Consider the following 27,933-nt stretch of genomic DNA (forward strand, 5'->3'; position numbering starts at 1 on the left):
CTCTTACTTCTCTAGTCCTCTAAACGTTCCTCTAGATCCTTTAATATTATAATTAAGGCTCCTTTAATATGCGTTATGGCCTTTTCTATAATTGGGTAGTCCTAGATAACTTTTTCGTCTAACTATATATAGAAATCTTCCCACTTATTATTGTGTCTTTGCCTATACTACTTTTAATATAGCTACTGGAGTATATACAGTCTATCTATAAGGAAGTATCTTTTTATTGCTATATTGTGACAGCCCTTTATATATCGTTCTTTAAACCTAATTAGAATCCCTAGATCCTCTTTACTTTCTAGTTCAGTAAGCCACTTGGCTTTTAGTATGCCTACTCTTAGCCTATTAGTGATTTTTCGTACTAGTGCTCTATCCTTTGTACGTCCTAATATACTAGATCTCTTGTCTAGTTTCTGTTCTTGCTATGCGATAATTCTTTGCCTAAACTCTTCTATAGTTTCTTTTAGTTTGCGCCTTATGCTTTAATTTTTGAAGTCGTCTTGCTTCTTAATCCTAGTATTAAGCTTTTGATTTTTAGGCTGAATACTACGTTCCCCTAGTAAGTCTTCTAGGTCTATATATCTGTCTCCTAGTCTAGCTACTATTTGTATTATAGATTCTCTAATCTATAAAGAAGCTTCTTACCTCTTACCTATGGGTGTCCTCATTTATATTCCAAAATCTTGGCCCCTTAGATTCTTTAATTCTAAGCTTGCTTCTAACTTAAGCTTAGTTCCCGCCTTAGTCTAATTAGGCGTCTATAGTATTCTTATCTTATCTTAAGATTCTTAAATCTCACTTATTTTATCTTAAGAGTCTTATACCTGTGGGAAACTCTGTTTTAAGCTCATTCGTATGTTTTTAAACTAAGCTACTGCCCTACTCTATTGGTTTTCGTCTATTATAGGTCCTTAGGTGTGCCTTATCTTATCTTAAGAATCTTAGTCGTCTCTTATCTCGTTTTAAGAATCTTAAGTCTTTGGCCTTTTGCCTTTATTAAGTGCTAAAGTAGTTTACTATTCTACTTCTCTTATATCTTGTAAAGCGATAAACATCGTGTTTAGTAGGGTTTTAATCCCTACTAATGTTCCCTATTCTGTAGTAGAATTATCCTTTACCTCTAGTATAATATCTCTAAGGTCTACTCGCTCTTAGTAAGCGGCCCTTATTGCCTTATTGTTACGGAATGTTTTGCCTAGGTTAAATTTATTATCCTTAATATCCAATCTGTGAACTAGTTCGTTGGTTTCTCTATATTTTATAAGTGCTGGCTCTTATAGCCAATAGCTTACGCTATACTTAGCGTCCTTATAAATTTGGTATATGTTATTATAATAAAACGCAAAACTTCTAATTAAACATTCCTTTATTCCTCGCAGTATATTATCGTCCCTTTATACGTATATATTATCTACTAGTCTTATACCTTTTACTATATAGTAACTCTACCCGCCTTTATAGTCTTTAACGTAATAACCCTATTTTCCGCAATTTATGTAAGCTCCTTCTTTAAACCATTTCTCTTGCTATAGAGTTTGCCTAAATGTCTTCTACTATTAAGATCCCTAATTTAGCCTTTACTCCTTAGACCTCTAATTACTTAATCCTTATCCTCTAGGTTTCTATAGTTTGCTCCATTTCTTATAGGCTTCTTTAGTACTACTTAGGTCTATTAGCTCTACGCTATACTATAATTTCTAACTTAGCTTTTATCGTTATATACTCTACGCCTTATACAACTATAGAACTCTATTTTAGCCTTTCTTAGCCTATTCCCTTTAATAGATTTAATTGTTAATCTTAATCGCCTAATCTATTAGTTCCCTTAGGGTATCCGTATCTTCTATTAGGATAATTACGTCCTAGACTTTAGCCTTAAGTCCCTGTTTATACTATGCTATAAGCGCCCTATTATTCCATTCTACTTATATTACTAGTGTCTGGAACTGTGTTATATACTTAATTACTGAAGTTTGTTATATAAGGTTCTGGAGTTTTCTTTCCGCTATAGTTATTTCTTCTAGATCTTTAAATATCTGCGTAAGTTGTTCTATAAATCCTTCCTAACTTAAGAATATAAATCGCATATCTTAGTTAGTGGTTGTTATTCCGTTTGCCTATATCTCCGTAAAGTAAGGTTTAAACTACTTAAGTACTTTCCCTAATAAGAATAGTCCTGCGTAGGCTATCTAATCCATAGGTATAGGTAACTTTACTCCCTCCTATAAGACCTTAAAGTATATCTATATAAGGAATTCTTTAAGCTTTAATCTTTCTTTTATAAATCTCTTAATTAATAGTAGCTTAATCTTTACTGCCCCTATTTTATTAAGTCTTTCTTCTAATACTATATTATTAGCTATTAGCTAGTTAACTACCTCCTATAGTTATCCGACCGTTATAGGTTGCTATAAGTTAGTATCTACTATACTAGTATTACCTTTTGTCCTTAAAGTAGTTGCTGCTGTTAATAGTGTTATAGTAGCTGCTTTTAGTGGCATGTTGTTTAATTTCTTATATTAATACCGTAACTAGGTAGTAATTATATAACAGAACCTTATAGCAAGAACTACAATAGGCTTATTATTAGGCTAGGTATATAAGAAATGTAAGTACAAAAGTCAATAATGTAATAATAATTGGTGGAGTGGTTGCCTAATAGATTAACTCTAATTATATTCTAAGAATTACTATAAGGAAGGAACTATCTAGGTAGGGACTAAAGGTCCTTAAATACACAACTATACTCCTATAAAATCCTTCTTATACGTGATATACGTCTTATATATAAGGTATATAAGTTTCTCTTATTCCTCTTGTTTAATATATAGCATATTATGTGACCTTGGTTACTATTCCTTGTTATATGGTTTTATTGGCTCTATCCTAGACTATGCCTAAATTAACTAACTAGCTTCTTCCGTCTCTTCTCTAAGTAGTTATAATATTGTACTTAAAGCGTCCGTAACATCTACCCTAGTTTTACCCCTTATAGCTCTAACCTAAAAGGATAAAGTTTTTATCTTTAGTAAGGAATATAAGAAGGCCTTTGCCTATTTAAAGGTTATATTTACTACTGCGCCTATACTCTAATACTTTAACCTAAACTAAATAAGTGTTATAGAAGCTGACTTATCTAACTATATTACTAAAGGCATCCTGTCTTAATATAATGAGGATAGAGTATTATACCCTATAGTATACTTCTTAAAATGACTAAGCCTAGCTAAATATAACTATAAGATCTATAATAAGGAATTATTAGCTATTATTAGATGTTTTAAATAATAGCAACCTAAACTAGAAGGCGCTAGATTTCTAATTAAGGTCCTTAGCAACTATAAGAACCTATAGTACTTTACAACCATAAAACAGCTAAGTTATTATTAGGCCTATTGGTTAGAATATCTATCTTATTTCCGATTTTTAATTACATACCGCCTAGGCGTTTAAGGTTAAAAGCCTAACGCCCTAACCTAACGCTTGTAAGACGCGCCAGCCCTAAAAAAAGCGCGCTTTTACTAAAATTAGACCCTGCTTTACCCTAAACTATTTAACCCTCCTACTAAAGACCTTATAGTATACGTCCTTAAAATAACTAATTAATTAATTAAATAAATTATAGTTAACGAATACCTAAATAACGAGTTTATTTAAGAGACGCTTAAGCTAATATATAATGGCATTAGACGCTCTAAAAAGATTTCTTTAAGTAAATATAAAACCCGCGGAAACCGCTTATATTACTAAAACCGCCTAGTTATACCTAACTATAACGAACTTAAGCTTAAGCTTCTTAAGTATATATATAATCTACTAGTAGCCGGTTACCTAAGCTAAGGAAAAACCCTAGAACTACTTTAATAATAATACTATTAGCCGAATATATATAATATAATATAAAGGTACGTCTCTAGCTGTTATATCTGCTAATAAGCTAAAGCTTTATATAAGATGTATAATGGCCTCCTAAAGCTACTACCTGTTCTAGACTGAAGATGGAAGGATATCTTAATTAACTTTATCGTTGACCTCCCCGTAAGTAAAGGCTATATGAATATTATAGTAATTATAGACCGACTATCTAAAATAAGGCACTTAATCACCTGCCCTAATATATTAACGCCTACTATCGCCTAACTATTTCTAGATTATATATGGAAACTCTATAGACTTTCTAAAACAATTATCTTTAATAGAGGCAGCTAGTTTGTCTCTATATTTTAAAAAGAATTAACTACCTAATTTTGTATTAAAGCACTACTATTTACTATATATTACCTAGAAATAGATAGTTAAATAGAATGTATAAATGCTATAATAGAATAGTATATTTGGATATATACGTTATATCTATAAAAATAACTAGATTAACTAGATTAACTAGATTAACTAGCTCGCATTTACTAAGTTTACTATAAATAATTCTATCTTAGAAACTACAAAGGTCTTCCCGTTCCTGGCTAATTACAGCTAGTACCCATAAATGGGTTTTAAACCTTTTAGTAATATTCCTTACCCCGCTTATTACGCCTTATAAGTTACAAAAGTAAATAAATTTATAGAGAAGATAGAGGAACTATAACGGTTTCTTACTAATAAAATAATATAGGCCCAATCTATCTATAAAGCTGTAGCGAATAAGAAATAAACCCTAGCACCGGCCTATTAAATTAGTAACTTTATCTAGCTAGATATAAGAAACCTAAACATAAAATAACCTGCTAAGAAACTTAATTAGAAGAACGCTAGCCCTTATAAGATTAAGAAGGTTATTTCCTTTTACGCCTACTAACTAAAGCTCCCTAATACAGTTAAAATCCACCCCGTATTCTATATATTAGTCCTCCGCCCTACTACCCCTATATTAAACGCCCTGCCTAAATAGATATAAAACCCTCTCCTACTAGTTAAAGTAGATAGTAAAAACAAGTACTTTATTAAAAGAATTAATAACATTAAGTATAATAAACGGAAACGCTAATATATATACCTTATAAAATAGAAAGGCTTTACTAAGCCCTTATAGGAACCTATTAACTCTATAGAACTTATATAAGCCGCAGAAGACTTTTATAAACTCCACCTAGAACTACTACAGCCCTATCTCGCAGAAGCTTGAGTTTAAAAGGGGGGTACTGTTATAGGATACCCCCGTAACACCTTGCATATATCTACCTATTTTTACTAACTTAGCAATTAAAGACTAACCGCGAAATGGCAATCTAACGGCAATCTAACGGTAATCTATAGCATTTTACTATATTCTGCTAAGTTCTACTAAATTCTGCTAAGTTCTGCTAGGACTATAACCTAAACCCTATTCTGCCCTATACATATATTAACTAAGCAACTAAGTTAACAATATATACCCTTTCTTCCCATTTTCCTACCTTCTTTCCTTACGTAACGTCTTAATCTCATTATACAGTTTACGTACATAGCTTAATAATATCTACTTTGCTATATATTATCGTCGCTTATACTCACACCGTGACAAACTATAACGTTTCCCGCCCTAACGTCGCCATTTAGCCAAAAAGACACGGAGTGCTTGCGAACTTGTTCGTAAGCGCGGCGGGATCTAATATATATACTCTTACAGGAACCCTATTATCCCTTATATAAATAGATTCGTACTTAAAAGTATAGCCTATACTTAGCTAATTATATCGCTTTAGTAAGGCTTTCTACTATATACTAAATATTCGCCTAAAGCTTTAAATATATATAGAAAAGGCCTATCTATATTTAATCTATAGTATTAACCTACTTAATATAGGTCTCCTAGCACAGCCCTATTTTATAGAGTAGTATTTTACAGAGCCTATAGCCAAATCAAGTTCTTAGTACCTGTTTAGGCCTCTTCTAACTCCCATTATCGCGCGATTTCCGCACTATATTATTAGAAAGATCTACTAGAGGCTTCCTTCGCAATAGTCTCTTAACTATACCTCGTTTTCCTACTTTAAAGCATACTAAGCAAGCAACTACCTTACTATTTATCCTCTCTGGTTTATATCTATACTCCACCACTAGGTACTATTTAATTTAGCTTATAGGAATATAAGGTTTATATATTTTAGCGACATAGATTAAGTTTTAGAAGAGGGAGTTAATAAGGCGTTTAATAAAGGCTTTATGGCTAGCCTTATTCGGCTAGCCTTATTCGGCCAGCCTTAATTAGTAAAGAAGGATAGCTTAAAGCAATTAGTAATAACTGTATTAAGTAGGAAGTAAAGTAGCGGTTTCCAGGTCTTTTAGTAACGCTTAAGAGAGGTATAATAGAATCTTATCTAGTTAGCGGTATCAACGCCTTTTATAAAGCAATTGTAGTAGTTAATAAACGCCGGAATCTATAGCTACTTCCTTACCTTGTTACCGAACACCTTCTAAGTCTATGCAGTGCCGATAAACGTCATAGCTAAGCATTTTCAAAGCCGTTCTACTTTTTCAGAAACTAGTAATAGATAACATTATTAGTATAGGCCTATAGTGTTAATATTTTAAAATCAAACTAACTTATTATTGGCAATAGTACTTATAAATAGGACTACCTAAGCGTTCTTCTAGGCAAATTTCATCACCGTACTATCCTCTAAAGTCTCTACATATAATATACCCTATAGAATCTAGTTATTATAGATTAATTTAAGGTCCACTAGTAATGAGTTAATTTTCTTATTCTTAACCCCTTTTTCCTCACCCAAATCCTCCTGCTCCTTACGCTTTATTTTAGTTGTCCTAACTATTTCTATAGCGCCAATTCTAAGCTTACGGAGTCTCTAGAGAAGTCGGACAGATATAAAGAGGTTATTAAGCCAAATTACGTGCATATTTAGTAGGTAAAGGAGTTCACTAGTAGTGTTATCTCATTAGGTAAAAAAAATTAAGTATAACTGCCTGCGTCTTTAAAAAGCCTTCCTTATACTAGGATAGATCTAAATTATATAGGCCTCCTTTATTGCCTTTTAAGTAAAATATCTAGTTAAGTATATAGCCCTAGTTGCCTAATACCTATATCTTAAAGCCCTCTAGTATTAGCTTGGTTAGAATATTAACAATTTTAAATACGCGGCTAGTAAAGCGCTTAATCGTTTTATTAACGGCAAGGTTAATTCCTAGCTAATAGAACTTCCGGTAACAAAGGCGGAGGTACTTACTAAGGTCCTATATCCTCTTAAAGGTATTTTAGAAGTCCTTATCGTCTTACTCTCTTAGTTTGGTGCAGTAAAAGTAGCAATTAATTTGCTACCACCGGTCGCACAAAATATACTGTTTAATAATGTGCATTATTCCATAGCTAAAGTCTTCGTGTGTAAGAGGCTAGCCTAACCAAAACGTATAATTATCTAATCAACAGTGTCACCGGTAAGTAGAAGGTAAGTCAAAGGTAAATAGAAGGTAAGTTAAAGGTAGAATAAGTTTCACGTATTAAAGGACAAATACTTCTAACCACTTCTATTCAGAGACTAATCGCTAGTTCTTCTCTAGAGGAGAACCAGCTCCCTATATAATCTTTCTAAGACGCTAGTAAAACCCTTTACCCCTTATCTGTCTAACCGTGTCTTCTAGGACATAGATGGAATATAGGTAAGACCTCCTTTTGGAATATAGATAAGACCTCCTTCTAGAATATAGATGAGACCTCCTTCTATCTTATCTAATATATACCTTCTAGGGAATTCCGTTATAATTGCCTCCCCTTTAAGGGTTTTAGTCCTCTAAGACTTCGCCTCTACTAAGCTTTTATAAAGTTCCAGCTAAAACCACTAGGGAAATTCTTAGTAAAAAGGTACTCTATAATACGGCTTATAGCTAGTTCTTCACTAATATAGAACCTTACTTTATCCTTAGTTCCTCTACTCTTTTCCCACCATAGTTTCCTATAATGCCTTTATAATAGAACTAAAATAATAATAATAAAAATTAGATAGGATTCACCTTTTTTATTATAAGAGTTTATCATAAGTTAATCTGGAGGTTATCCTATATAACGCGTCTACAAGCTACCATCCCCATTTACCTAAAATAGATTCTAATAATAACGTCTTTATTTTAATTTTCTTCTAGTTTATAAGCTATCGCCTCTTATACGTCTTTTTATTAACAACACTATTTATCTCATCTTTTAGCAGACTGTTTCCTCTATATCTCCGCTTTTAGCTTCCGTATCTCCAGCTATTCTTTTATAGCTACTTTATTCTCTTCTTATAACACGTCTATAAGCAACAGGATTCCTACCTTATCTTCTTATAATAATGCTAACTTCTTAAAGTATTCTCTTATAATAGCTCGTGGTCCTTAAACCGGCGGCAGTATTATTAATCTCCTAATAACGCCCTAGACAGCGTCTGTTGCTCCTACAGCAGTTTCCCTAAAATACTGTCATCGCTATATTTATACTCTTACGCAGGATCCTTCCCACGTCTATAAGATGCTTTACTCCGGCAAAAATAAATTTAAGTACTCCTATTATCGCAGCAGGAGAAAGACCTACATCCTAGTATTTCCCATTCCGTCCTATTCTAGATTTCACTAATTATACTAAATCCCCGCTATCTATGCGCATAAGACTTATAGGCTCTAACGCGCCATCCAAGATTTCCGCTAATATCCTAATAGTGACAGGCGGGGACAAAAGGTATCTTCTCTTGCTTACAAACTCTTTAATTCTATAAGGGTTTCCACTGCTATAAAAACGCAACGTTCTTGGATATATAGTATCCAAAAGCGCATATACAAACAGCTCGTCCTTATTAATAATAATATTTATACTCTTACGTGGGCTACTTTAGCTAGGTGAGTTTCTCTAGTGACTTATTTAGGAACTATGCTAACTCCTTTAGCCAATATCTCTCTAATCCCTACTTAGATACCAATTTAGAACCTAGGGATACTAAGGATAGCAACAAAAGTTAAGATAAATATTCTCCTCACTAGTCTCCCGCCTATACTAGTCCTTTCAGTACCCGTTGTTTTAAGAAGAATATTAATAGAAGTACTAATACTTCTAGGGATAGAGAAGCCAATAATACCGTTAATAATAACGTTAAGATGGAAGAGAAGGCTCCTATTACTACTGCTAGTATTTAAGTTGTTACCTAGCTCTTTCCTTCTTATAGAATAGCTTTATATAGTGCCTTTTAGGTGCCTCCAGAATGCCCTATTATTAGGAATTAACTTTATACTTTAGGGATGCCTTTATTCTAAGCTTNNGTNANAATCNATATAAANNNAGTNNACTANTATAATCCCNATATATNATAAACGGGTANTNTTCCTATAGGTGCCTTATAATTCCTTAAAATTTCTAATTCTTTATAGGCTGTCCTTTTGCTCCTCTTCGTACTATTAACTCTACTATATATCTCCAGTACCAGGCCGGATACTCTCCTTTTATCCCTAGGGGATCTTACTAAATCCCCAAGGCCACTTCTTATAGTACTACTGCTCCTTTTTATATAGCATCTTCTTTAAATAGTATCCCTAGTAGTTCTCCTATAGATCCCTATAGGCTTCCTCTTACAGGATTCTAGGATCCCTATTATAATAGCAAAACATTTCCGTTCTTAATACCTATACTTAATCCTATAGTTTTAATTTACGGGGTCTTCCCTATTACTTTACCTATAGTATATCCAAAACCATTTCTAAGTCTTTACCTTTAGTTCTTAGGAAGGTTTTAATTACAGTATTGCATCCCGGCTAAAGGTACTCCTTAGGTTCCCAACTATTATATACCTAGGAGTATTCTTCCTAACGAACTAAAAATTCGCGCTTCTTCTGGCGCTATCTTTAGTCTAAAATATCTTCTACATTCCATTTCAGTTCCCCATTAATTTCGCTAGGTAGGGGCGGTTCCACACTATCTCTTCTCTAGTATGGCTCTAGCAAGGAAATATAAAATATAGGATATATTAGATAAGATTTTAGTAATTCCAATTTATAGGCTTAGTTTCCTTTGGTTTTCTTAACTATCTTAAAGGGTCTAAGCTACCGGTAATCCAGCTTCTTCTTAATACATTTTATTTGGATATTTTTTATAGATAGTAAAACTTCATCTCCTATCTTGAATTCTTTCGGCATATATTTTTCATTATAGTACCTTTTTTGCACGGCCTAGGCGTCTAGCAAGTACTTTTTAAGTTTCTCTCTACAAATTCTCATTTACTTAATTCTTTTAGACGCCGCCGGTACTTCTCTTTTAGGAACAATATCCTTAACGTTCTAGGGGTTATTTGCTTTTACCCCAAACAATACTTTATAAGGGGTTATTTTTGTACTACTGTGGATGCTTATATTATATACGTGCTACGCTAGAGCCAACTACAATATCTAATTATCCTGTTAATAATTAATATAGCAGCGGAGGTAGTGTTCCAACAACGCATTTAGACGCTCTGTTTGCCCGTCTATTTACAGGTAAAAGGTAGTGCTTATCCTTCGCCATATTTTTAATAAGAGACAGAATAAAGACCAAAATATACTATTAAATACGGTGCCTCTATTAGATACGATTCCCCTTAGCGTACTAAATAAGAGCCACCGTTCCAAAAACAGGTCTGCCAGTTCTGCTACTATAATTATTATTATAACAGCAAAGTATCCTAAAAACTTTGTATACCTATTAACAATTACTAGAATAGCGTTAGCAACCTCTTTAGTTCTTATCTTAGTAAGGGGTAAGCCTATAATAAAATCTATTATTAATTCTAACATAGGTCCCTACGGAATAGAAAGCACTAATAACTCGCTGTATAGGCGATGCCTGGATATCTATATCCTTTAGTATATATTACACCTTAATATATAGTCCTTAACCTCTTTAGACATTCTATCCTAAAAGTATTTCCTTTAAACGGCCTTAAGGGTTCTATTAGCACCATAGTGACCCCTAAGAGGGTCGTTATAGAAGACCTTTAGAATTTTATCTTAAATTGCTTGGTCCTTTAGGACATATATAGCACCCTTAAAGCGTAACAGACCCTTTTAGTCTTACTACCATAGCTTCTTAGTAACTCTAGCTAAGTCGGTCTCTACTATATCTTTCTACCTCTCCCTAGAGGCAAAGGCGTCCCTTTGTTAAGCTTAAAGAAAAAAATCTAGAAAGGTTTTATATAGATCGCTTGCTTCTATTTCGCCTGCCGCTATTATAGACTTAAGGCGTGGCACAAGACGTTTTAAACTATTAGTGCTAGCAGATTCTCCTGCCGTTATATAGTATACTACACTGCGGATAGGTATCTCGCCTATCCCCCTTAGATCTAAGAACTCGCAGCTAATACACCGTTAAGTCAAAGGTGCCACAATACCTCTAGCACATTCCGCAGAATTCTCGCTAATTCTGGGGTACGCCAACTTTATAATATCTGCTTAGTCTATAACCTAGTCTATAACTATATCCTACGGCTCTATAATTATATCGCTTTGTAGCTATATTACCGGGACCTCTACCCTACTACGAAATTCTATAGTTCTAGGGAAAGAGTCTTCTTTCTTCCTAAGTAAATTTTGCAATATAGGGATTATTTCCCCTATACTATCCTAGATTCTTCCTATCTTATAATCCAGACGTCTTAATAACCTATTAGCAGGATTTATCTTTCCTGGGCGGTACGTAATCTTAAAATTATACTATAATAGTGCCTCTATCTACCTAGCTTATTGACCGCTTAATACCTTTATAGTTATAAAGTATTTTAGGTTGTTATAGTCTATAAGGACTTTAATAGGATAATTGCTTCCTATACAATAATATCGCCAGTGCTTTATTACTATGATTATCGCGAGTAGCTCCTAGTCGTGCGTTATATAACGCTACTCTATAGGGGTTATTTTCCTTAACTAAAACGCCACAGGATGCTATTTTCCGTCTTTTAATTAAGATATAATTGCCCCTAGGGTAAAGCTAGATATATCCGTTTTAAGGTATATACGTAGCTCCTAACAGAAGTATATTAGGATAGGCGCTAATATAAACAAATCCTTTAACTAGTTTATAGCCTGCTTAGCAGCTTCCCTAAATATAAAGAGTCCTAACTTCCTGCCATTCTTAAATCCTTTTAGTAGATTAGTAATTGGGAGTATTACTTATAAATAGTAAACAATAAACGTTTAGTAGAAGTTCGCCGTGCCTAAGAAAACCTATACTTCTCTAAATATTATAGGGTAGGGCTATTCCCTAATAGCGTCCACCCAACTTTTCTCTATTAATACTCCATTAACGCTAACAATAAAGCCTAAAAAATTAATACTAGTAGTATAAAACGTGCACTTTTTTAGGTTTATATAGAGCTTATATTCCCGTAGTCTTTCTAGTACTATTTATATATAGTACGTATGTGCTTTATAGTCATTAGAGTAGACTATAATATTATTAAGGTAGACCATACATATCGTGTCTAATAGGCCTAACAATACCTTATTAATATAGGCCTAAAATATCACTAGTGTGTTAGTGAGCCTAAATAGCATTACTAGGTACTTAAAGTGGCCGTACTATATTTAGAACGCCGTTTTCTACTTATTACCGGCTTTAATCCGGATTTAATAGTATATATCTTTTAGATCTAATTTCGTAAATATCTTTACGCCCAACAGCCTATTAATAAGCTCCCCTATTAAGGGTAACAGGTAGCAATTTTTTATAGTAATCTTATTTAGCGCCTAATAGTTAATATAGAGGCGAAGGGTCCTATCCTTCTTAGGTATAAATATAATCGGCGCCCCTACCGGGCTTATAGAGGGCCAAATCCATCCTCTCTAAAGATTGTCTACTATATATTAACACAGTACTACTAGCTTATTTTCTAATAGGTTATACAGCGGTCTAAAAGGAGGTTATTTATCCCCTATATCTATCTTATACTTAACTAACATAGGGTTGGGTAAGGTTTATACAGCCTCCTTACTAAAAACATCCTCTAAGTCCGTATATTCCTATAGAATCTCTAGTTCCTTAACTGCGTATAGCCGGATATCCAAAAATAAATATCCTATATCCCCGTTCTTGGTGTCAAAAGTAGCATATATAGTATATACCCACCCTTCTTCTTATATATAGTTTAAGAAAGTCTCTTAATCTTTAACTACAATGCGCGGTTAAGACTTTTGATGTTAATATAAGGCTAAAGGCTAATTAATATCTGGATTAACTTAGTAAAGCCATAGGTATCCTAAAATAAGGTTATACCCCTTAATTTCTACGGCACAGAAGCGTATCTCCTACGTGTCCTATAGACTATTACAGTCCTAGCTGGCCACGGAAAAAGCCTATTCCCTATAGTATAGAATCCGGTGGCCTCTAATGCTTTAAATAGTGCGCACCTATAAGCCGCTAAGGTCCAAATCTAATTCTTTTACTAGTAATTAAGAAATAAACCCTATACTTATACCGCTGTCCATAAGGCAGTCTCGCGTTACCCATTTATTATTAACTTAAATAGAGATAGGAATAACTATGCGGCAGTTTACTCCCTTTTTCTCTTACTAGCCTAATATAAGGGAGTAAAGGTCCACTAAGCTATCTCTTTTCCCAATTAGGCCAACTCTTACTTCTTCTGCCGGCAGAAGCGGCTTATATAGCCCTTCTTACCGCAGTTATAATAGGTGCGTGTCTCCCGGTTCCCCTCCTATGGATTAGGTCTCTGCCTATTATTATTTTAGGGTTAACTAGCGTTGCTCTAGGGCTATAAGGCCTACTTATATTATCCTTCCGCAGAGCGGTTAGGTTAGAATCTGCCCCTATTATTAAAGCTAGGTCTAGTCCTACGCTCTTTATCATTAGCGTCTCGTTCCTTTCGCTTACCTAAATAGTCTCTTTTAGCACTCTTAATCTAAGTAGCTTTAAAAATAAGCTTTTCTTAAAAAGTAGGAATTTCGCCCTTCTCTTATATGGCCTATTAAATCTTAGGTTATAGCTTAGCGAGTAGCTAGTGAAGTCATATAGCGTTATCCTATAGATTTAAGTAGGGTATATTATCTTCTAGTTCTTTTAAATAGTTTATAAACTAGACCACAGTCTAACCATCCCGCTGTTTAGCGTTATAGTATTACTAGTTATAGTCCATCCCTTAATTAGTAGGGTCTTAGACCTAATTAACTAACCAGGTCCTAAGTTCGCTAAATTTAAGGGGTATAGTAAGTTTCTTCTTATAGCGTGTCCATAAACTCTCAATAGTGCCACGCAGGAAGGTAGAAGCAATTAGTGTCTAATTATACTTATTAGAGTAACGTTTCGGATCCAGCTAAAACTTAGTTTCGCATTATCGGATAAAACAATTGCAGTTCTAAAGACTATTACTATAGTACTTATTAGGTTCCTTTATACGGAATTTAGGTTTTTCTAACGTTATAATATAGTGTAGTGTTACCCCTTTAAGTCCACTTTATATCTAGGGTGTCTGTGCTTCCCCTAATTATCCTTACAATTATTCTTAGTAGTCTTAATATACTTATCTTAATTATATCTCTAACTCCTTTATTTTTTATAGGGTCTTATATAGCAACCGCTCTAATAACTCCCCAGCGGTAATCGTTCCTAAAGGTCTTATAAAATTAGATAGACCAGCCGTGGCTTCTTTATAGGAAGAGGGAATGCGCTCCTCTAGGGAGACTCTTTAAGCCTCTTATAGTAAGGGCGTTACTTTATAGGGTACAGGAGTATAATTTGTTATTATTAATTAATAGCTATACGTTCCTAACGGATTATAAGCAATTAGAATTATAAGAGGCTAGCCTAACCGAAACGTATAATTATCTAATTAACAGTATTACTAGTAAGTAGAAGGTAAGTTAAAGGTAAATAAAAGGTAAGTTAAAGGTAGAATAAGTTTTATATATTAAAGAATAAATGCTTCTAACCACTTCTATTTAAAGACTAATCGCTAGTTCTTCTCTAGAGAAGAACTAGCTCCCTATATAATCTTTCTAAGACACCAGTAAAACCCTTTGCCCCTTATCTATCTAACCATATCTTCTAGGACGTAGATAGAATATAGGTAAGACCTCCTTCTAAAATATAAATAAGACCTCCTTCTAAAATATAGATAAGACCTCCTTCTATCTTATCTAATATATACCTTCTAGGGAATTCCGTTACATCATGCTAGTAATCCTTAATAGTTAGTTCTATATACAAACCTATATAAATAAGCACTACTAAGTACGCATAAAGCTTAAGCCTATATATTAGTTTCCACGGCCTTAGACAGTTCTTTAGTTTCTTCTCTTTAGATATTAGGTTTAGCTCCGCGTTCCTATTTATATACCCCACAAGCTAATCTAGCAACTCATCTGTCCAAAATAGCTTAAATATTTAATAGGGATCGCTAGGGTTGATATAGGAAGGAAGATCGGGGGTACCATAGGTGTTTTTATTAAGGATAGGGAAAGGTTCAAAATAAGGCGCTAGTTTAGGCTCTGGCGGTCGTTTTTTCTTTATCTAACGCGGCAGTTTAGGATATTAGGTAGGTAGAACAAAGTCCTCGTCATTAAATGCACGATTTCAGACCATTATGGTGGTTTATTCAATTAGCAAAGTTAATTATTTATATTAGTGTTAAAGGAGTTGATGTTCTTCGACGTCGTGCACGGCCACAGTCGCATCCACACCATCTATGCAAGGGATAATTAGAATATATTAGAATAATATTTAAATCTTACTTTAAAATCTAGTTTAAAGTTTATTTAGGGTTTGCCTATACCATCTCTTAAACCTTTTACTATAGCTATATTACTTTTATAACGCATTATAACGTATTTTAAGCTTACGCGTTAATTTAAAAGCCGTTACGAAGTAGTTATAGATACTAGAATTATAATAGGTAAGGTAAACTTTTTTGGTAGTAGGTTAAATTAAGCGAGACTTAGCGAGTTTTAGCGTGGCGGGGTGAATTTGTCTCCAACGCTTGGTTTCTAAGCGGGACTAAGTTGAAATCAATAAGCAGCCCTTGAGTTGATTTTAACGAGCAACTTAAGTTTAAGCTCTCTATCGCATTTACGAAGATTAGTTAGGAATTTAGTGAACAATAATTGTCAGATTAGGAAGCATTATTCAGCTATTCTCTGTTGGCGTTAGATGTGCTTACGCTTCCAAATAACTTGCACTTCCGCTTGCATGCGCCTCTTCCATGTACTTTGCCGTCTGACCTCGCATTTAAGCAGTACCTCCCTATGCAATTGATTTGAAATGCAAAGCACCTCAGCCACAACATATATGGACCTGATGACAGCAGACTCCTCGCGCCGCGGAGGATCAAAGAGCGGCTCAAAAGGGGAAAGTGCGACGTATTGGATTTCTAATCCGTTACACGGGTACCTTTCAGAGCTGCGACTTGACGGGGTGAGGGGTGCTGAAGCTCAGCTATATTACCCCTCTTTGTCCCATGACTTCTTATATACCTATGAGCGGATCCTGCTTTTCACTGCTTCACAGAGCATCCAACAGCGCCGTGAAAAAGCTCTTCAACCAAACCTCAACCCAGCATCCTTTTCCAGCATCCAAACGCTTCCTTCAAGTCCTTTCCACCACAATGGCTGAACCACAACGTCCTAACGGCCTCATTGCCAATAAAGGGATTGAACTTCTTACCTGGGGCACTCCGAATGGCGTGAAAGCCTCCATAATCCTCGAGGAGCTGAAGGAGGCGTACGGGAAGGACTACACATGGCAGGGCATAAACATTGGACAAAATATCCAGAAGGAGGAGTGGTTCACGAAGCTCGGTCCCAATGGCCGTATCCCCGTAATCGTTGACCACGATAAAGGTGGTTTTGCGGTGCAGGAGGGTCTTGGTGAGTCTCTCACTGGCAATTGACTACCTGTAGGGCATTTGGCTAACAAGCTGCAGCCATCCTAGCATACCTGACGCGACACTACGATCCTGACCACAAGTTCAGCTTCACAGATCCTCTCGACATCAGCCGAGCGGAGCAGTGGATGGCGTGGCAGCACGGAGGCCTGGGCCCGATGCAAGGACAAGCAAACCACTTCAATGTGAGTGCAATTATCCATCTGAAATGTGCAGTCATTAATACCAAAACAGAGGTTCACCAAAGAGCGCATTCCTTACGGCATGCAACGCTATACCGGCGAGACCGAGAGATTGGTCGGAATCCTCGACTCTCACCTTAAGACTCAAGATTATCTCGTAGGGAACAAATACAGTATCGCTGATATTGCAAGCTTTGGCTGGGTGAATATTCTGAACTTTTCGGGTGTTGATATTGATCAGTTCCCGAATTTAAAGAAGTGGTGGCAGAGGATAAATGAGCGGCCAGCAGTACAAAGAGGCCTGGCAGTTCCTTCAAAGGGTGGTTTCGGCAATGAAAGCTATAAGCAGCGGCTGAAGGATGACTCCGAGTTCGCTGGCAAAGAGAAGGAGTTGAGAGATGCAATCGGCAAAGCGAAGGAGCAGTACGGGTATGTGTACAAGTCCCCATAAACCATTAAAGTTGGTGGTGAGGTGGGCGCCCGGGAACTCGGAAGACGAGGTTGCCGGGTTGGATATCAACACCTGGGAGTGTTTATGTATAGCACAAAAATGGATTTAGTGAAAGCTCTGAAATAGAAATATCACCCGACGTGTCACGAGTATGACTCGTTCCAAACGATGAGGTGCTCACGATTGGTGCTGAAGGTTGCCTGTCGACCAAAATGCTCAGGATGCGAGACACGCAGTTCAGCTCGAAGCATTCGTTGGTTTGTTCCATAGACCTCTTCTTGGACCGCGCAGGATGAAACACGAACGAAAATACTTCCCGACCGAGTTACAGACCAAAAGCATTGCTGCACTCTCAGCCAATGATACATTTGGCGCCCCGCCGCTGGCGCCGCATGGCGTGCGCCGAGCGATTTGGAGCCAGGGTCTCGGCGGGGTGCGACCATGATGGGCGGCATCCAAATGAAACAAGTTTGACGGTTAGGAGGAACCGTGTCGAGCAACAATGCGAGGGCAGAGGACAGAGGTATATAACGCTGGCATTGTCACTTCCCTTTGCTTTCTGGCAGACGATAGACTCACTTCACATCTTCCTTAATATTCCATTCGACTCTCAGGCCCGTCTTTGAACTTCGGAGCATTTCTTTATTCAATTGTTTTAAGTATTCTGTTATCGCGACAACTGTTGTGGCTGCATTGTTCTTCTTTGTCGATCTTCATCTGGAGCACTCAAGTCACAAGGCCTGGAGCCAACTCTAATTATTTCGTCATACTCAAAATCCCTTCAACAAATACCATTGTGCAGACTTGTGTGCGCCAACAACACAAAAATCACCACGACACTGTTTTCAAGCCTCGAGTAATAAATAACAGCGCGCCCGCTGTTCCGCATTTCACTCCAGACCCTTTACAAAATTCTTGTCCGGCACAAGTAACGTCACGCGAAATTTACGAACCTGAGATTGTCACTGCCCGTTTAACATTCCTCAAACCGCGACTCATAACCCAACATCGCGAAAGAAATACAGCGGCCATGTTCTCAACCATGAAAGGCACAGGTGTCAGCAGCGGAGACATTACCGTCAGCAAGATTCTCCGAATTGTTGCACGCTTCCTGCAATTCGTCCTCGCCCTTACTGTCGCAGGCCTCTACGGCGTCGACCTCCATCATGCTGCGCAAGCACACAAATACGCCGACTCCAAATGGGTGTATGCGGAGGTTGTTGCCGGCTTGTCTTGCATCACGGTTTTGGTCTATACGATCCCTATCCTCAAGACTTGGGCTTGTTTCGGGTGGGATGCTTTGCTATTGTGCGTATCCACTCCTCACCATTTTGTTCTGAAAGTTTGCTAACATATTATATAGTATCCTCTGGATGGCCCTCTTCGGCACCTTTGGCAAGATGTACATCAACGAGAATCCCGAGGGTGACGCAGGTGTCACCCGCATGAAGCACGCCGTCTGGGTCGACCTCGTCAACATGTTGCTTTGGTTTATGACTGCAGTCTACGGCGCCGTTATCTTCTTCATGCACAGGAGGGGTCGCACGCTACACACTGGAAGGGCAGAGGTGTAATCTTGACCCTTTCCACCAGCTTTGCACGTCCCTTTTACGATCGTCGCGATCTAATTGTTTTTAATTATTGCTGACGATTTCATGATATGCGAAGTTGTCCATGAGCGAGATCTATGAGCCAGGGTGCGGCGATGTGAGACGGGCGTAGTGCGAGCACCCGGAATGGCAGCGTTGTCTTTTTCTAGTCGCTCACGAAGGCTTCTTGACGGTAGCCATACCTGCGGGCAGACTGGCTCTGCATTGCTCCTACGCCCGTTTTTGTGGGTGTTTTCATTTTCAAGGTCAAATTCATTAGACCGGTGATACCACTCTGTCTTGTTCAGTGCGAATCAATAAATCAACTACCAACATTTTAACTTTCTTACTGTGATGTGAAATAAAAAACGATGATTATTCTAATACCATAGACTAAGGATTAGGCTTTGGGATACAGAATTGTAGCTGAACACAAAGCTGGACATTTGGAGTAAGTGACGTAACATGACAGGGATGTGAAAGCTTTCTGCCCTTTTTGGGCATTTAACGGCCAAATGCCAAGTCCTTCCTGCCTCTTTCGACCTCGATCTTAGCCTTCCACCTCTAATTTGTACTTAACATTTTCTTAACCGCACAGGAGATAAACTTCCGACTGAATATGCTTATCCTTTCCTCTCGCTCATTACTTGTATAGTAGACTAGAGGGTCTAGCGGCTATGATACACTTTGATCACAAATTTCGCCAATCAAACGTCCGTTATGCAGCTGCTCAGGATGCTTTACTTCGATACCAATTCTAGCGAATACGGTGTTGCTGCATCATTACGCTTTAAAAGCTCTTCCACGACCGAAATTGCCGCTTGTGTTCTCAAGAAGAAGCATAATTGGAGCATTCAGACTACCGCATCAGTAAAAAAGAATCTTTGACACTGTTCGGTATCTAATAGCCTTGACTATGGCTCATCAAGGGAAAGAAAAACTGCTAATTTAAATGATTTTACCAAGCACCCCAATCCTCTGGAGTAGGTCTCTAGCTTTAGCTGAGGTTGTGTCAAATAGTATTCTAACCATCAGGACATAGTATCATATTTCGGAACTATATTCTTCATTAACGTTTGTCGCAGCACGAAGGTCCATCCCGGAGAACAGAAAAGAATCTATGGCTATATTTATCCTTGAAGCAGCTCCGTTGACACCAAGAATAGCCATAAAATAAACAAACGTCGACCAAACCCCTGAGAAACAGTCCTCGAAATGTCCGCAACCGGCCCACGCGTCCCAGGCTCTGATCCCAGGACACCCCCGCGCGCCCAAACATCCCAGAGTTCCTCAGCCGATTCCTCGACTGGCAAGCAAGCCTCCCCGCCTTCCATCTTCCCTTCCACCTCTCCACGGACGCCGACCCCTTCGGCGAGCCCCACCCCGATTTCAGCCAGGTAACCGCCATCGACCTCCCCGCTCACATCAGCGGCAGCCTCACTTTCCTCCAACACCTAACCCCCCGCTAACCAGTCCTAGTCCTAGTCCAGTCCCAGCCCGAACCCGAATCCGAACCCGAACCCGTAGCCCCCCTCTCCCTCTCTCCCTCCCCCCGTCCCTCCCCATCCACCACTCAGCTTCCCTCTCAACGAGCCCGCCTATGCCGCCCACTCTCCGCGCTCGCCGAAACGGCTGCCTTCCACACGCTGGCCATGATGCTACGCCGGGGCCTGGCAGCGCTGCAGGTGATGCGGCCCACGCGGCGTGTGCGTGCCGCGCGCACGGCCATCCGGCAGCATCGCGATACGTGGTTCCGGCACGTGTGGTTCTGCGAGGAGCGGGGCAGGACGTTGTGTTTGAGGGGATGAAGAGGGCGCGGAGGCGGGTTAGGACGGAGGCGGCGCGGCGGAGGGGCGTGTGGTGGGGATGGGGAGGGGTGAGGTTGGGGGTGTGTTGGGGGTGTGTTGGAGTGGTGTTGCGCGGGGGCTTGTGGAGCTTGGTAGACGGGAAGAAGGGGTTTGGCGTGGTTTTGCGATTGCTTGTGGATCCATCTTTAGCGGGCCTCAAGGCTTCGTAGAATTGATGTCAGTCCTGCTAAGATATTAAGTCAGTTTTGACTGAAGCATGCATATACCTCCTAGCGCCCTGCAAACACATCCACAAACTANCATGCGCACCCAATCGCGTTCTCTTTTATCGTTGCTTACAATAGGAGTGTCGAAATCCACAAGTTTGCATAGGAAGATAGCACATCAATTTGTAGAGCATCATTTGAGTAACTATGCTATATACCATCCACCACCCAACATACCATTCATAATTGCCCATCCAACCTCTCTCCTCATCCCTTAATTTCCTCTTAAAAAACCCCCACCCGCACGCAACGCAAGAGAACAGCCGCCAAAAAAAAGACACCAACCGTTATGCAAGCAAGGTCACCTCCCACTCAATCCAACTCCCAAAGCACTAAAACACCCCAGAAAAGCACCAAGCGCCCGCCAGATTCAAAGTCCCGAGCTGCAAGCCTACTGCCCGCTCTCAATCATCCGCGGCTTGCTGTCGCGCTCGTCCTCTTCGGAATAGGAGTCGCGATGGCGGTCGCGGCCCTCATCGTCGCGGCGGCTGCGGTGGCTGCTGCGGCGGTCACGGTCGCGACGATCGCGGTGGTTGTCGTCTTCTGCGAGGTGTTAGTAATCGCTTCAAGCATTCGAAAAAACGTGGGTAGGAAGCCAATCCCGACCGCAAGCAGGCCGGGCAGGTTCCACGCGCCGCCAGGCAACGGCCGAGAAACCGAGGGCTACGCTCAAGCACTGATATAAAATCACGACGGAGAAAACTAACCCCTAGCTTTGCGAATCTCGTCGGTGCGATCTGCCAGCTTCTGAATATCCTCTTTCGTCAACACCCGCAGCACGATCACGCAATCCATGCGCTCTTCGAACCGCTCTTTGGCCTCGTTGAGTGCCTCCGGGTTGACGAGGCGGCGGTCGACCTTCGTCCAGCGGGCGCCCGGCGGGATGTCCTTGCCCTTCTTCGCGTCCTTGGGTGGCGCAACGCCCTCACGGATGGGATTTGGGTCTTCTGGGAACTTGTCCGTGGGTTTGCGGAGAATGCCCTTGACGGGCGGAGGGGAGTCTCTGGGTGGCGAGACGATACGAACACGGTTACCGTCACGGTCGGTGGTGGGTTCAATGAGGGCAAGGGAGTCGGGCTCCTGGACAATGCGAGCGTCGAGCACGCTGTTGGAGCGCTCTTTGTGTCGAGATCGAGAGGGATCCTCATCAGCGATGTCCTTGGTCCCGGAAGACTTAGGAGGTTGTGGAGGGAGACGAGCACCGTCCCTCTCTCCTGCAAGATCACGATCATCGCGACCACGCTCGTGGCGCTCTCGTTCTCTGCGTCGTCGACGCTCTTCTCGTTCAGAGTCGCTGGTGTCATGTTCACGTGATCCTTTACCACTTCGCTTAGATTCTTGCTGGACGCGGCGGCGATACTCCTCATCTGGATCCAAGGCAGCATCTGCTTTATCACGAGATTCTTTCTTGCGGTCATCACGATCTCTGGCGGCGTCTCTGTCGACGTAATGTCGGGGACGCTCGTCCCCGCTTTCATCTGAGGAATGTCCCTTGCGATGTCTCCGGCTTCTATCCTCATCGTCATCATATTTCCGGTCCCTGGGCACTCGGTCAACAGCCTCAATAGGAATAGATGCTGGGTCTCTCTCCCGATGATTTCGGTCGCCATCGCGGTCGCGGTATTTAGTCTTGTCGCGCTCACCATCGTCATCGCGATCTCGGTACTTCCGTTCAGCGAGCTCAGCTGCTCCGTATGCACTAGCGGCAGCAATAGGGACGGCTCCGGGGATGCGGTCGTCCAGGTCCCTGTCCCGATGGTCTCGATCTCCATCGCGTTCCTTGTATCTCTCGCGTTCTCGATCTCGATCTCGAGGACGTTCTTGCTCCCGCTGTCTGTCGCGATCCAATTCTCGATCACGCCCTGAGCGAGGCTCCTGCGGACGAAGATCTGGAATATATCGAGGGTCGTTCTCTGCATAGAACGCGTCCGGATAGTTGTCTCCGGGACGTCCCCTCTCACGAGGATCCCAGATGGGGTCCTCAAGACCATCGTCACGTGACGGGTATGAGTCGCCAGTAGGTCGGATACCAAAACCGCGACTGGCTACATCAGGGTCTTCAAAGCGACCTCCTCCTGACATGTGGCGCCTACTATCGCGCTCACGTCGGTCATCGTGACCTTCGCGGTAAACGTATGCGTCATCTCGTCGGTCGTCCCGAGGGTCTTGATGGACAGCGGCAACAGGGTGGTGGTGTTGGATAGTAGATGCTCTTGGAGGAACACCGTAAGGGTCAGCCTCACGATATGCACCGTAGTCAATGGATCTATCTTTAGAAGAAGATCGGCCGTGTTCGTGGAGGCTGCCAGATCTGGCTATTCCATTGTTTATCTTATCAAAACCCCGAGTCGACGGAGGTGGGCCTAGGCCTCTGGAAGAAATTCTAGGACCCCCGGCGCTATCCATAATCAAACTGGACGGCCGCTCATCTCGTTCAAGGCTGCCATGTCGCGGTCGCCGCCATGACGGCTCAGTGTCACGGTACATCCCAGCTGCGTCAGTATATGAATAATACTCATCGTTGGAACCGCTGGGCCGCCCAATTGGGGCGTTGCGATGGTATGTACGGCCTCCGCTGGCTCGGTAGTCGCCTTGTTCTCTACTATCTCGTCTGCGCGGCTCAACTTCCCTCTCAGCAATGAGCTTAGCAGAGTGACTGTCGTCCGCATCATAGAGCTTTGTGTGCTCTTTCCGTGGCGCAGATGAAGTAGAGGGTGTAACGTAAGTGTCTCCACGCGAATCCCAAGAGCGGGCAAGAGGACTTGGGGGCCTATCAAGGGTAGTATGGATGACGTTGCCATGTGTGCGGATTGGAATACTCGGTGTGGGTCGCGGAATCCGCGCTTCCTGTTCGGTGAGTGTATTACGTCGCGGCCGGCCAGAATATGTGTCGAATTTCGGGTCTGAGGACTTCACAACGGCCGAAGTGGGGGTGTGATGGTGGTGGTGATGTGTATGGTGTGATGACGGAGTTACTATTCGCTCTCCACTTGTTCTCGGGGAAATAATGACTTCCCGACCGTTCCTTGTTGTAGAGTAATAGGGATCATATGATGTCTCCGAGAATGTTCCCGTTGAAGATCTCCCAGGAATCACAATCCGACGTGGAGATGCCGGCCGGTAATGGCCTCGAGATGTCATGGTTGAATTGTGTGTGTCGACAGTCAGCTCTGGTATAGCAGAGTGGCGTCTTGGGGAACAATATTTGTAAAGTCGATGCTTTTTGGACGAGCTAGGACTAGGCGGTGGAGTGAGGACGCTGCCCATCGTGAAACAGTTAGCCGGTGAATCTCAGCGAAGGTCTAGAAGGTATACAGAACGAAAGGGTCTCGGGCAGCTTTTCTGGCAGTGAAGAACGCCTAATCTCAACCTACATATGCTCGGGGGAATCTGGTACTGAGCGGCAAGATGAGCTGGCAAGTGGAGATTGTCGTGAGGCTGCCAGTCGTCTCTCCAGGTTTTCCTTGTGGCGTCGAGGTCGAGTCTCTCTAGATCTTCAGCTAGCCCGATCGGCAACTTGTATCGCAGCCCAAGAGCTCCGCGGATGCCAGGGCCGGTGAATTCAGGTAGTGGTTCTATCGGAAAAACAACGTGATGGGTGCAGTGTGAACAGGGTTAACCCAAGGTCATTTGAGCTGCCACTTCAGGCAAGCTGAATGCAAGGCAGCAAATGAGAATATGCAAGTGCGAACGGTGCGCTGCCTGAAAATGACGATTGCAGGATGGAGGCGGCTCAAAACAGAAGAGGTTCGGGGGAGTAGAAGGGAAAATCGAGCGTAGTTCTCTCTCGTGGGCGACGTTAGGCCTGACGTGCGGTGATCTACAATACAAACCGTCATACGTACTAGGACCCTGCTTTCCCAGGCTTTCGCCAAGGGCTTCTGGCGGGCGTATGGCCCCCCACCATCGCTAATGAGATCCCTACCCGATGACCAAAGACGAAGCCCGATTTTTGGCCCGTTCTTTCCGGGCTATAGCATTGGGCGTCAACAGAAGTCAGCATTGTCTTTCTATTTCTACTCTTGTATAATACACCGGAGCCTATCTGCCACAGCAACACGCCCTCTGGCACACTACCGACTTGTCCTAGACGCCACCGCCGCTATGCGCTCAGGGTGACCTTGTTTGACCTCTCATTCAGCCGACCCGCTCGAAATCAGGGTTTCGCCTGAGTCTCGGAAATGGTCGTCACAATTACTGAAAGTGCTATTATGAGATTTCTCATGCCGAGATCTTCAATTGTTTGACACATTGCGCTGCGTCGGACCTCGTAAAGATACTTGGAGATCTATATACAAAAAACTAGCCCCCATGATTCGTCCTGTTCAAGCCTCTTCAATGTGCTGCACAGCCGTAACCGTGCCTTTGTGCCCAACTTTGCCATCAATATCCGAATCTCCCTCGTTCGTGACGTGATGATTCTGAAGCTTCATCGCCCGCGAGTGCCGTGGGATAATGTCCTGCAGACATCCCTTGACGATGTTGCCCTCAAATAGAAGATGAATACTCTCTAGTGGCACATTCTTCGTTTCAGGAACAAAGAACACTGTGTACACTCCCATCAGAATGCAACAGGCGCCGAATAGTAGAAAGGTCCCATAAGTGATATTAGATATCATCAAGGGTGTGATCTTAGCAATTACGAAATTGAACAGCCACTGCGTCATCAGGGCCGCTGCCATGATCAGGGAGCGGACTATTTGTTGAAAACTAAATTAGCTAAATAATTCTCCGGGTGCCTTAAACTCACCGTGATTTGGACTGCACTCCGAAGATAAGACGAATGGGACCGGCCCCCAGCCGAAGGAGTAGAAGACAACAAACAGGTACACACAGACGATTGAGAATGTGCTCGTTCCGGTCAGTGGTTCGCCAGCCTTGGTCGGGTTGACTGCGCTGTTTATTCCAATGTATAACATAGCGAATGCTTGACCGGCGCTTCCGACTAGCAAGCTCCACTGCACAACCTAGTTAGTGATCTTTCGAATATGTTCCGAATGCAGATGGATAAGCTTATGCAGGCCATAGTCTTGATGACCTGGCACAACAAGAGCCATGAGAAGGATAAAGAGGGGGTTGCATTGCACACCTTCCGCCCCAACTGTTCCGTTGCCAACATGAGGCCCAATGCTGTGACTGTGACCTTTACTATACCGTAAATACCCGTTGCGAAGAGCCCTGCAGAGCTTCCTTGTAGACCAATCGACTGGAAGATCTGGGGAGCATAGTAATTGATACTGAGTAGCGGTGTGAGCAGTAGTAAACTGATTGGTTCAAGGATTCACTTATCTCACCTATTGGTGCCCGTCCATTGCTGCCAGAACATAAGAATAACAGCAAACGACGCTTGGTAGAACACCCTCTTGCTTTCGCATACGGCCTTCAGCTGGGCTTTGAGAGGCAGCTTTTCGTGCCCGCAGAAGTCTGCCACGATTTCGTCGAGCTCCTGAAGTACGATTGGGTCATCCACAGGTTTGGCTCTCACACGTGCCAGAGCTCTACCAGCATCTTTTAAGCGGTTCTTCTCCACAAGCCAGCGAGGTGACTCATTCTGGAAGAAAATGCCAGCAAGCAGCAATATACCGGGCAGCATCTGTAAGGCGAAGGGTATCCGCCACTTTGCTGCGCTCAATGTCTTAATCTGCTGGCTGATGCCGTAGTTGATGAAGAAGCTGAGCATAATTCCAATAACGTTGAAGAGTTGCATACTGATTCCGTCAGTACGAGAAGCACTAGGCGTCTACAATCGAACTTACCATCCAATGCACCGTCCTCGAATTTCTTTGTTCGCATTCTCCCCAATATATGTCGGGACCACTGCCGAAATCAGACCCACTCCAAAACCCCCGATAACTCTTCCGATATACAACTGCGTTAAGCTCGTTGTATTTATAGCACAACATGTCTGAATAATTGAGCCGACAAGAAAGATGACATCCGCGATAATAAGTGCAGTCTTGCGACCTCTGTGCATGAGCAGGTTAGACTCGATCATCGATCCACCGAAGAGGAAGGAACAAAATGGCGGAGTTAATGGAAATGTTTTTTTTACAATTTATCACTAAGATAGAAAGAGGTTGCAGCACCAAAGAAGCAGCCGGCTTGAAGGACAGAAACAACATTGCCTTGCAAGTTGCTGAAAGACTTGCTATGCTTGTTGAGATTGAAAGAGTACTGGAAAGCGTCCATCGTCAACACACCGCCGATGAGGCCAGTGTCCCAGCCAAACAACATGCCGCCAAAGCTGGCAACAGCTGTAAGGAAGTATGCACGACGGTAGGCCTTGATGTCGGCCAAGATGACTCGAATATCAAATTTCGCCATTCCCACTACAGATAAGGCTCTTAGCTATGACGTGATGTCGAGTAGGGAAAAGAAGTCTAAAAGACCCAAAAACAAGAGGTGGAGAAATTCAACGCAGTATCAAACGATGCGATTGAGGCCAAACAAAGGGAAGAGGGCAGAGTAGGCTTTATATCGACTCAATTGGAAGTTCATGATAAGGTCTCCAAATACCGAGGACGAGGCGCTGGGGAATGGTGGATCGGCATACTCTCTGGGGTCGGACGGTGTAGCTCCACACGTAATCTCAGTAATGTGCGGGGAACAGCCTGTCATCCCCATTATCAGAGCACCTCAAAAGCCGTCGACGCTGCACGACTCATTTCAAAAACCGTCCATAGCATTACGGATGACGATTGGAGGACTTTAACAAGCCTTCCGGCTTCGAAGTGGAGTCTTCGGCGATTGAAACTTTGCCGACAACCCCCTTACGGAAGTGGTTTCGACTATGTCAACTGTGGACGAAGATGAGAAAGAATTG

General features: G+C 41.4%; 5 protein-coding genes across 5 annotated transcripts; 2 read left to right on the forward strand and 3 right to left on the reverse strand.

Moving 5' to 3' along the window:
* Positions 1-16,139: 16,139 nt before the first annotated feature.
* K441DRAFT_658531 (glutathione S-transferase II) lies at positions 16,140-17,597 on the forward strand. The gene is made up of 3 exons (XM_067648363.1): positions 16,140-16,797; positions 16,854-16,999; positions 17,049-17,597. The coding sequence occupies exons 1-3, from the start codon at positions 16,536-16,538 to the stop codon at positions 17,445-17,447; spliced, it is 807 nt and encodes a 268-aa protein (XP_067505290.1). The 5' UTR covers positions 16,140-16,535; the 3' UTR covers positions 17,448-17,597.
* Positions 17,598-18,489: 892 nt separating this feature from the next.
* K441DRAFT_554955 (uncharacterized protein) lies at positions 18,490-19,021 on the forward strand (the record flags this gene model as incomplete). Its single annotated transcript, XM_067643253.1, has 2 exons — positions 18,490-18,755; positions 18,811-19,021. 2 exons carry the CDS (start codon positions 18,490-18,492, stop codon positions 19,019-19,021), a joined length of 477 nt encoding a protein of 158 aa, XP_067505291.1.
* Positions 19,022-20,686: 1,665 nt separating this feature from the next.
* On the reverse strand, positions 20,687-21,152 carry K441DRAFT_658534 (uncharacterized protein). The gene has a single exon (XM_067648364.1). It carries the CDS (start codon positions 21,025-21,027, stop codon positions 20,863-20,865), a length of 165 nt encoding a protein of 54 aa, XP_067505292.1. The 5' UTR covers positions 21,028-21,152; the 3' UTR covers positions 20,687-20,862.
* Positions 21,153-21,271: 119 nt separating this feature from the next.
* Positions 21,272-24,543, reverse strand: K441DRAFT_609397 (uncharacterized protein). Its single transcript, XM_067645510.1, has 3 exons — positions 22,970-24,543; positions 21,818-22,930; positions 21,272-21,653 (listed from the first exon to the last, which is right to left on the reverse strand). Exons 1-3 carry the CDS (start codon positions 24,375-24,377, stop codon positions 21,502-21,504), a joined length of 2,673 nt encoding a protein of 890 aa, XP_067505293.1. The 5' UTR covers positions 24,378-24,543; the 3' UTR covers positions 21,272-21,501.
* Positions 24,544-25,134: 591 nt separating this feature from the next.
* On the reverse strand, positions 25,135-27,814 carry K441DRAFT_609400 (MFS quinate transporter-like protein QutD). The gene is made up of 6 exons (XM_067645511.1): positions 27,163-27,814; positions 26,867-27,076; positions 26,405-26,818; positions 26,200-26,347; positions 25,861-26,068; positions 25,135-25,806 (listed from the first exon to the last, which is right to left on the reverse strand). Exons 1-6 carry the CDS (start codon positions 27,432-27,434, stop codon positions 25,436-25,438), a joined length of 1,623 nt encoding a protein of 540 aa, XP_067505294.1. The 5' UTR covers positions 27,435-27,814; the 3' UTR covers positions 25,135-25,435.
* Positions 27,815-27,933: the final 119 nt, after the last annotated feature.

This window comes from Cenococcum geophilum (genome assembly GCF_001692895.1).
Source record: "Cenococcum geophilum 1.58 unplaced genomic scaffold K441scaffold_16, whole genome shotgun sequence".
NCBI lineage: Eukaryota > Fungi > Ascomycota > Dothideomycetes > Gloniales > Gloniaceae > Cenococcum > Cenococcum geophilum.

Excerpts from the sequence above, each read along its gene's own strand:
- K441DRAFT_658531 (XM_067648363.1), top strand. The coding sequence starts at position 16,536 with ATGGCTGAACCACAACGTCCTAACGGCCTCATTGCCAATAAAGGGATT. Across the intron at positions 16,798-16,853 it reads TGCGGTGCAGGAGGGTCTTG|CCATCCTAGCATACCTGACG; the intron begins GTGAGTCTCTCA and ends AACAAGCTGCAG. Across the intron at positions 17,000-17,048 it reads GACAAGCAAACCACTTCAAT|AGGTTCACCAAAGAGCGCAT; the intron begins GTGAGTGCAATT and ends ATACCAAAACAG.
- K441DRAFT_658534 (XM_067648364.1), bottom strand. The coding sequence starts at position 21,027 with ATGGATCCACAAGCAATCGCAAAACCACGCCAAACCCCTTCTTCCCGT.
- K441DRAFT_609397 (XM_067645510.1), bottom strand. The coding sequence starts at position 24,377 with ATGGGCAGCGTCCTCACTCCACCGCCTAGTCCTAGCTCGTCCAAAAAG. Across the intron at positions 22,931-22,969 it reads GCAGGAGCCTCGCTCAGGGC|AACGTCCTCGAGATCGAGAT; the intron begins GTGATCGAGAAT and ends AGCGGGAGCAAG. Across the intron at positions 21,654-21,817 it reads CGAGATTCGCAAAGCTAGGG|AAGACGACAACCACCGCGAT; the intron begins GTTAGTTTTCTC and ends AACACCTCGCAG.
- K441DRAFT_609400 (XM_067645511.1), bottom strand. The coding sequence starts at position 27,434 with ATGGCGAAATTTGATATTCGAGTCATCTTGGCCGACATCAAGGCCTAC. Across the intron at positions 27,077-27,162 it reads TTCTATCTTAGTGATAAATT|AGGTCGCAAGACTGCACTTA; the intron begins GTAAAAAAAACA and ends GCTCATGCACAG. Across the intron at positions 26,069-26,199 it reads CGGAACAGTTGGGGCGGAAG|TGGAGCTTGCTAGTCGGAAG; the intron begins GTGTGCAATGCA and ends TAGGTTGTGCAG.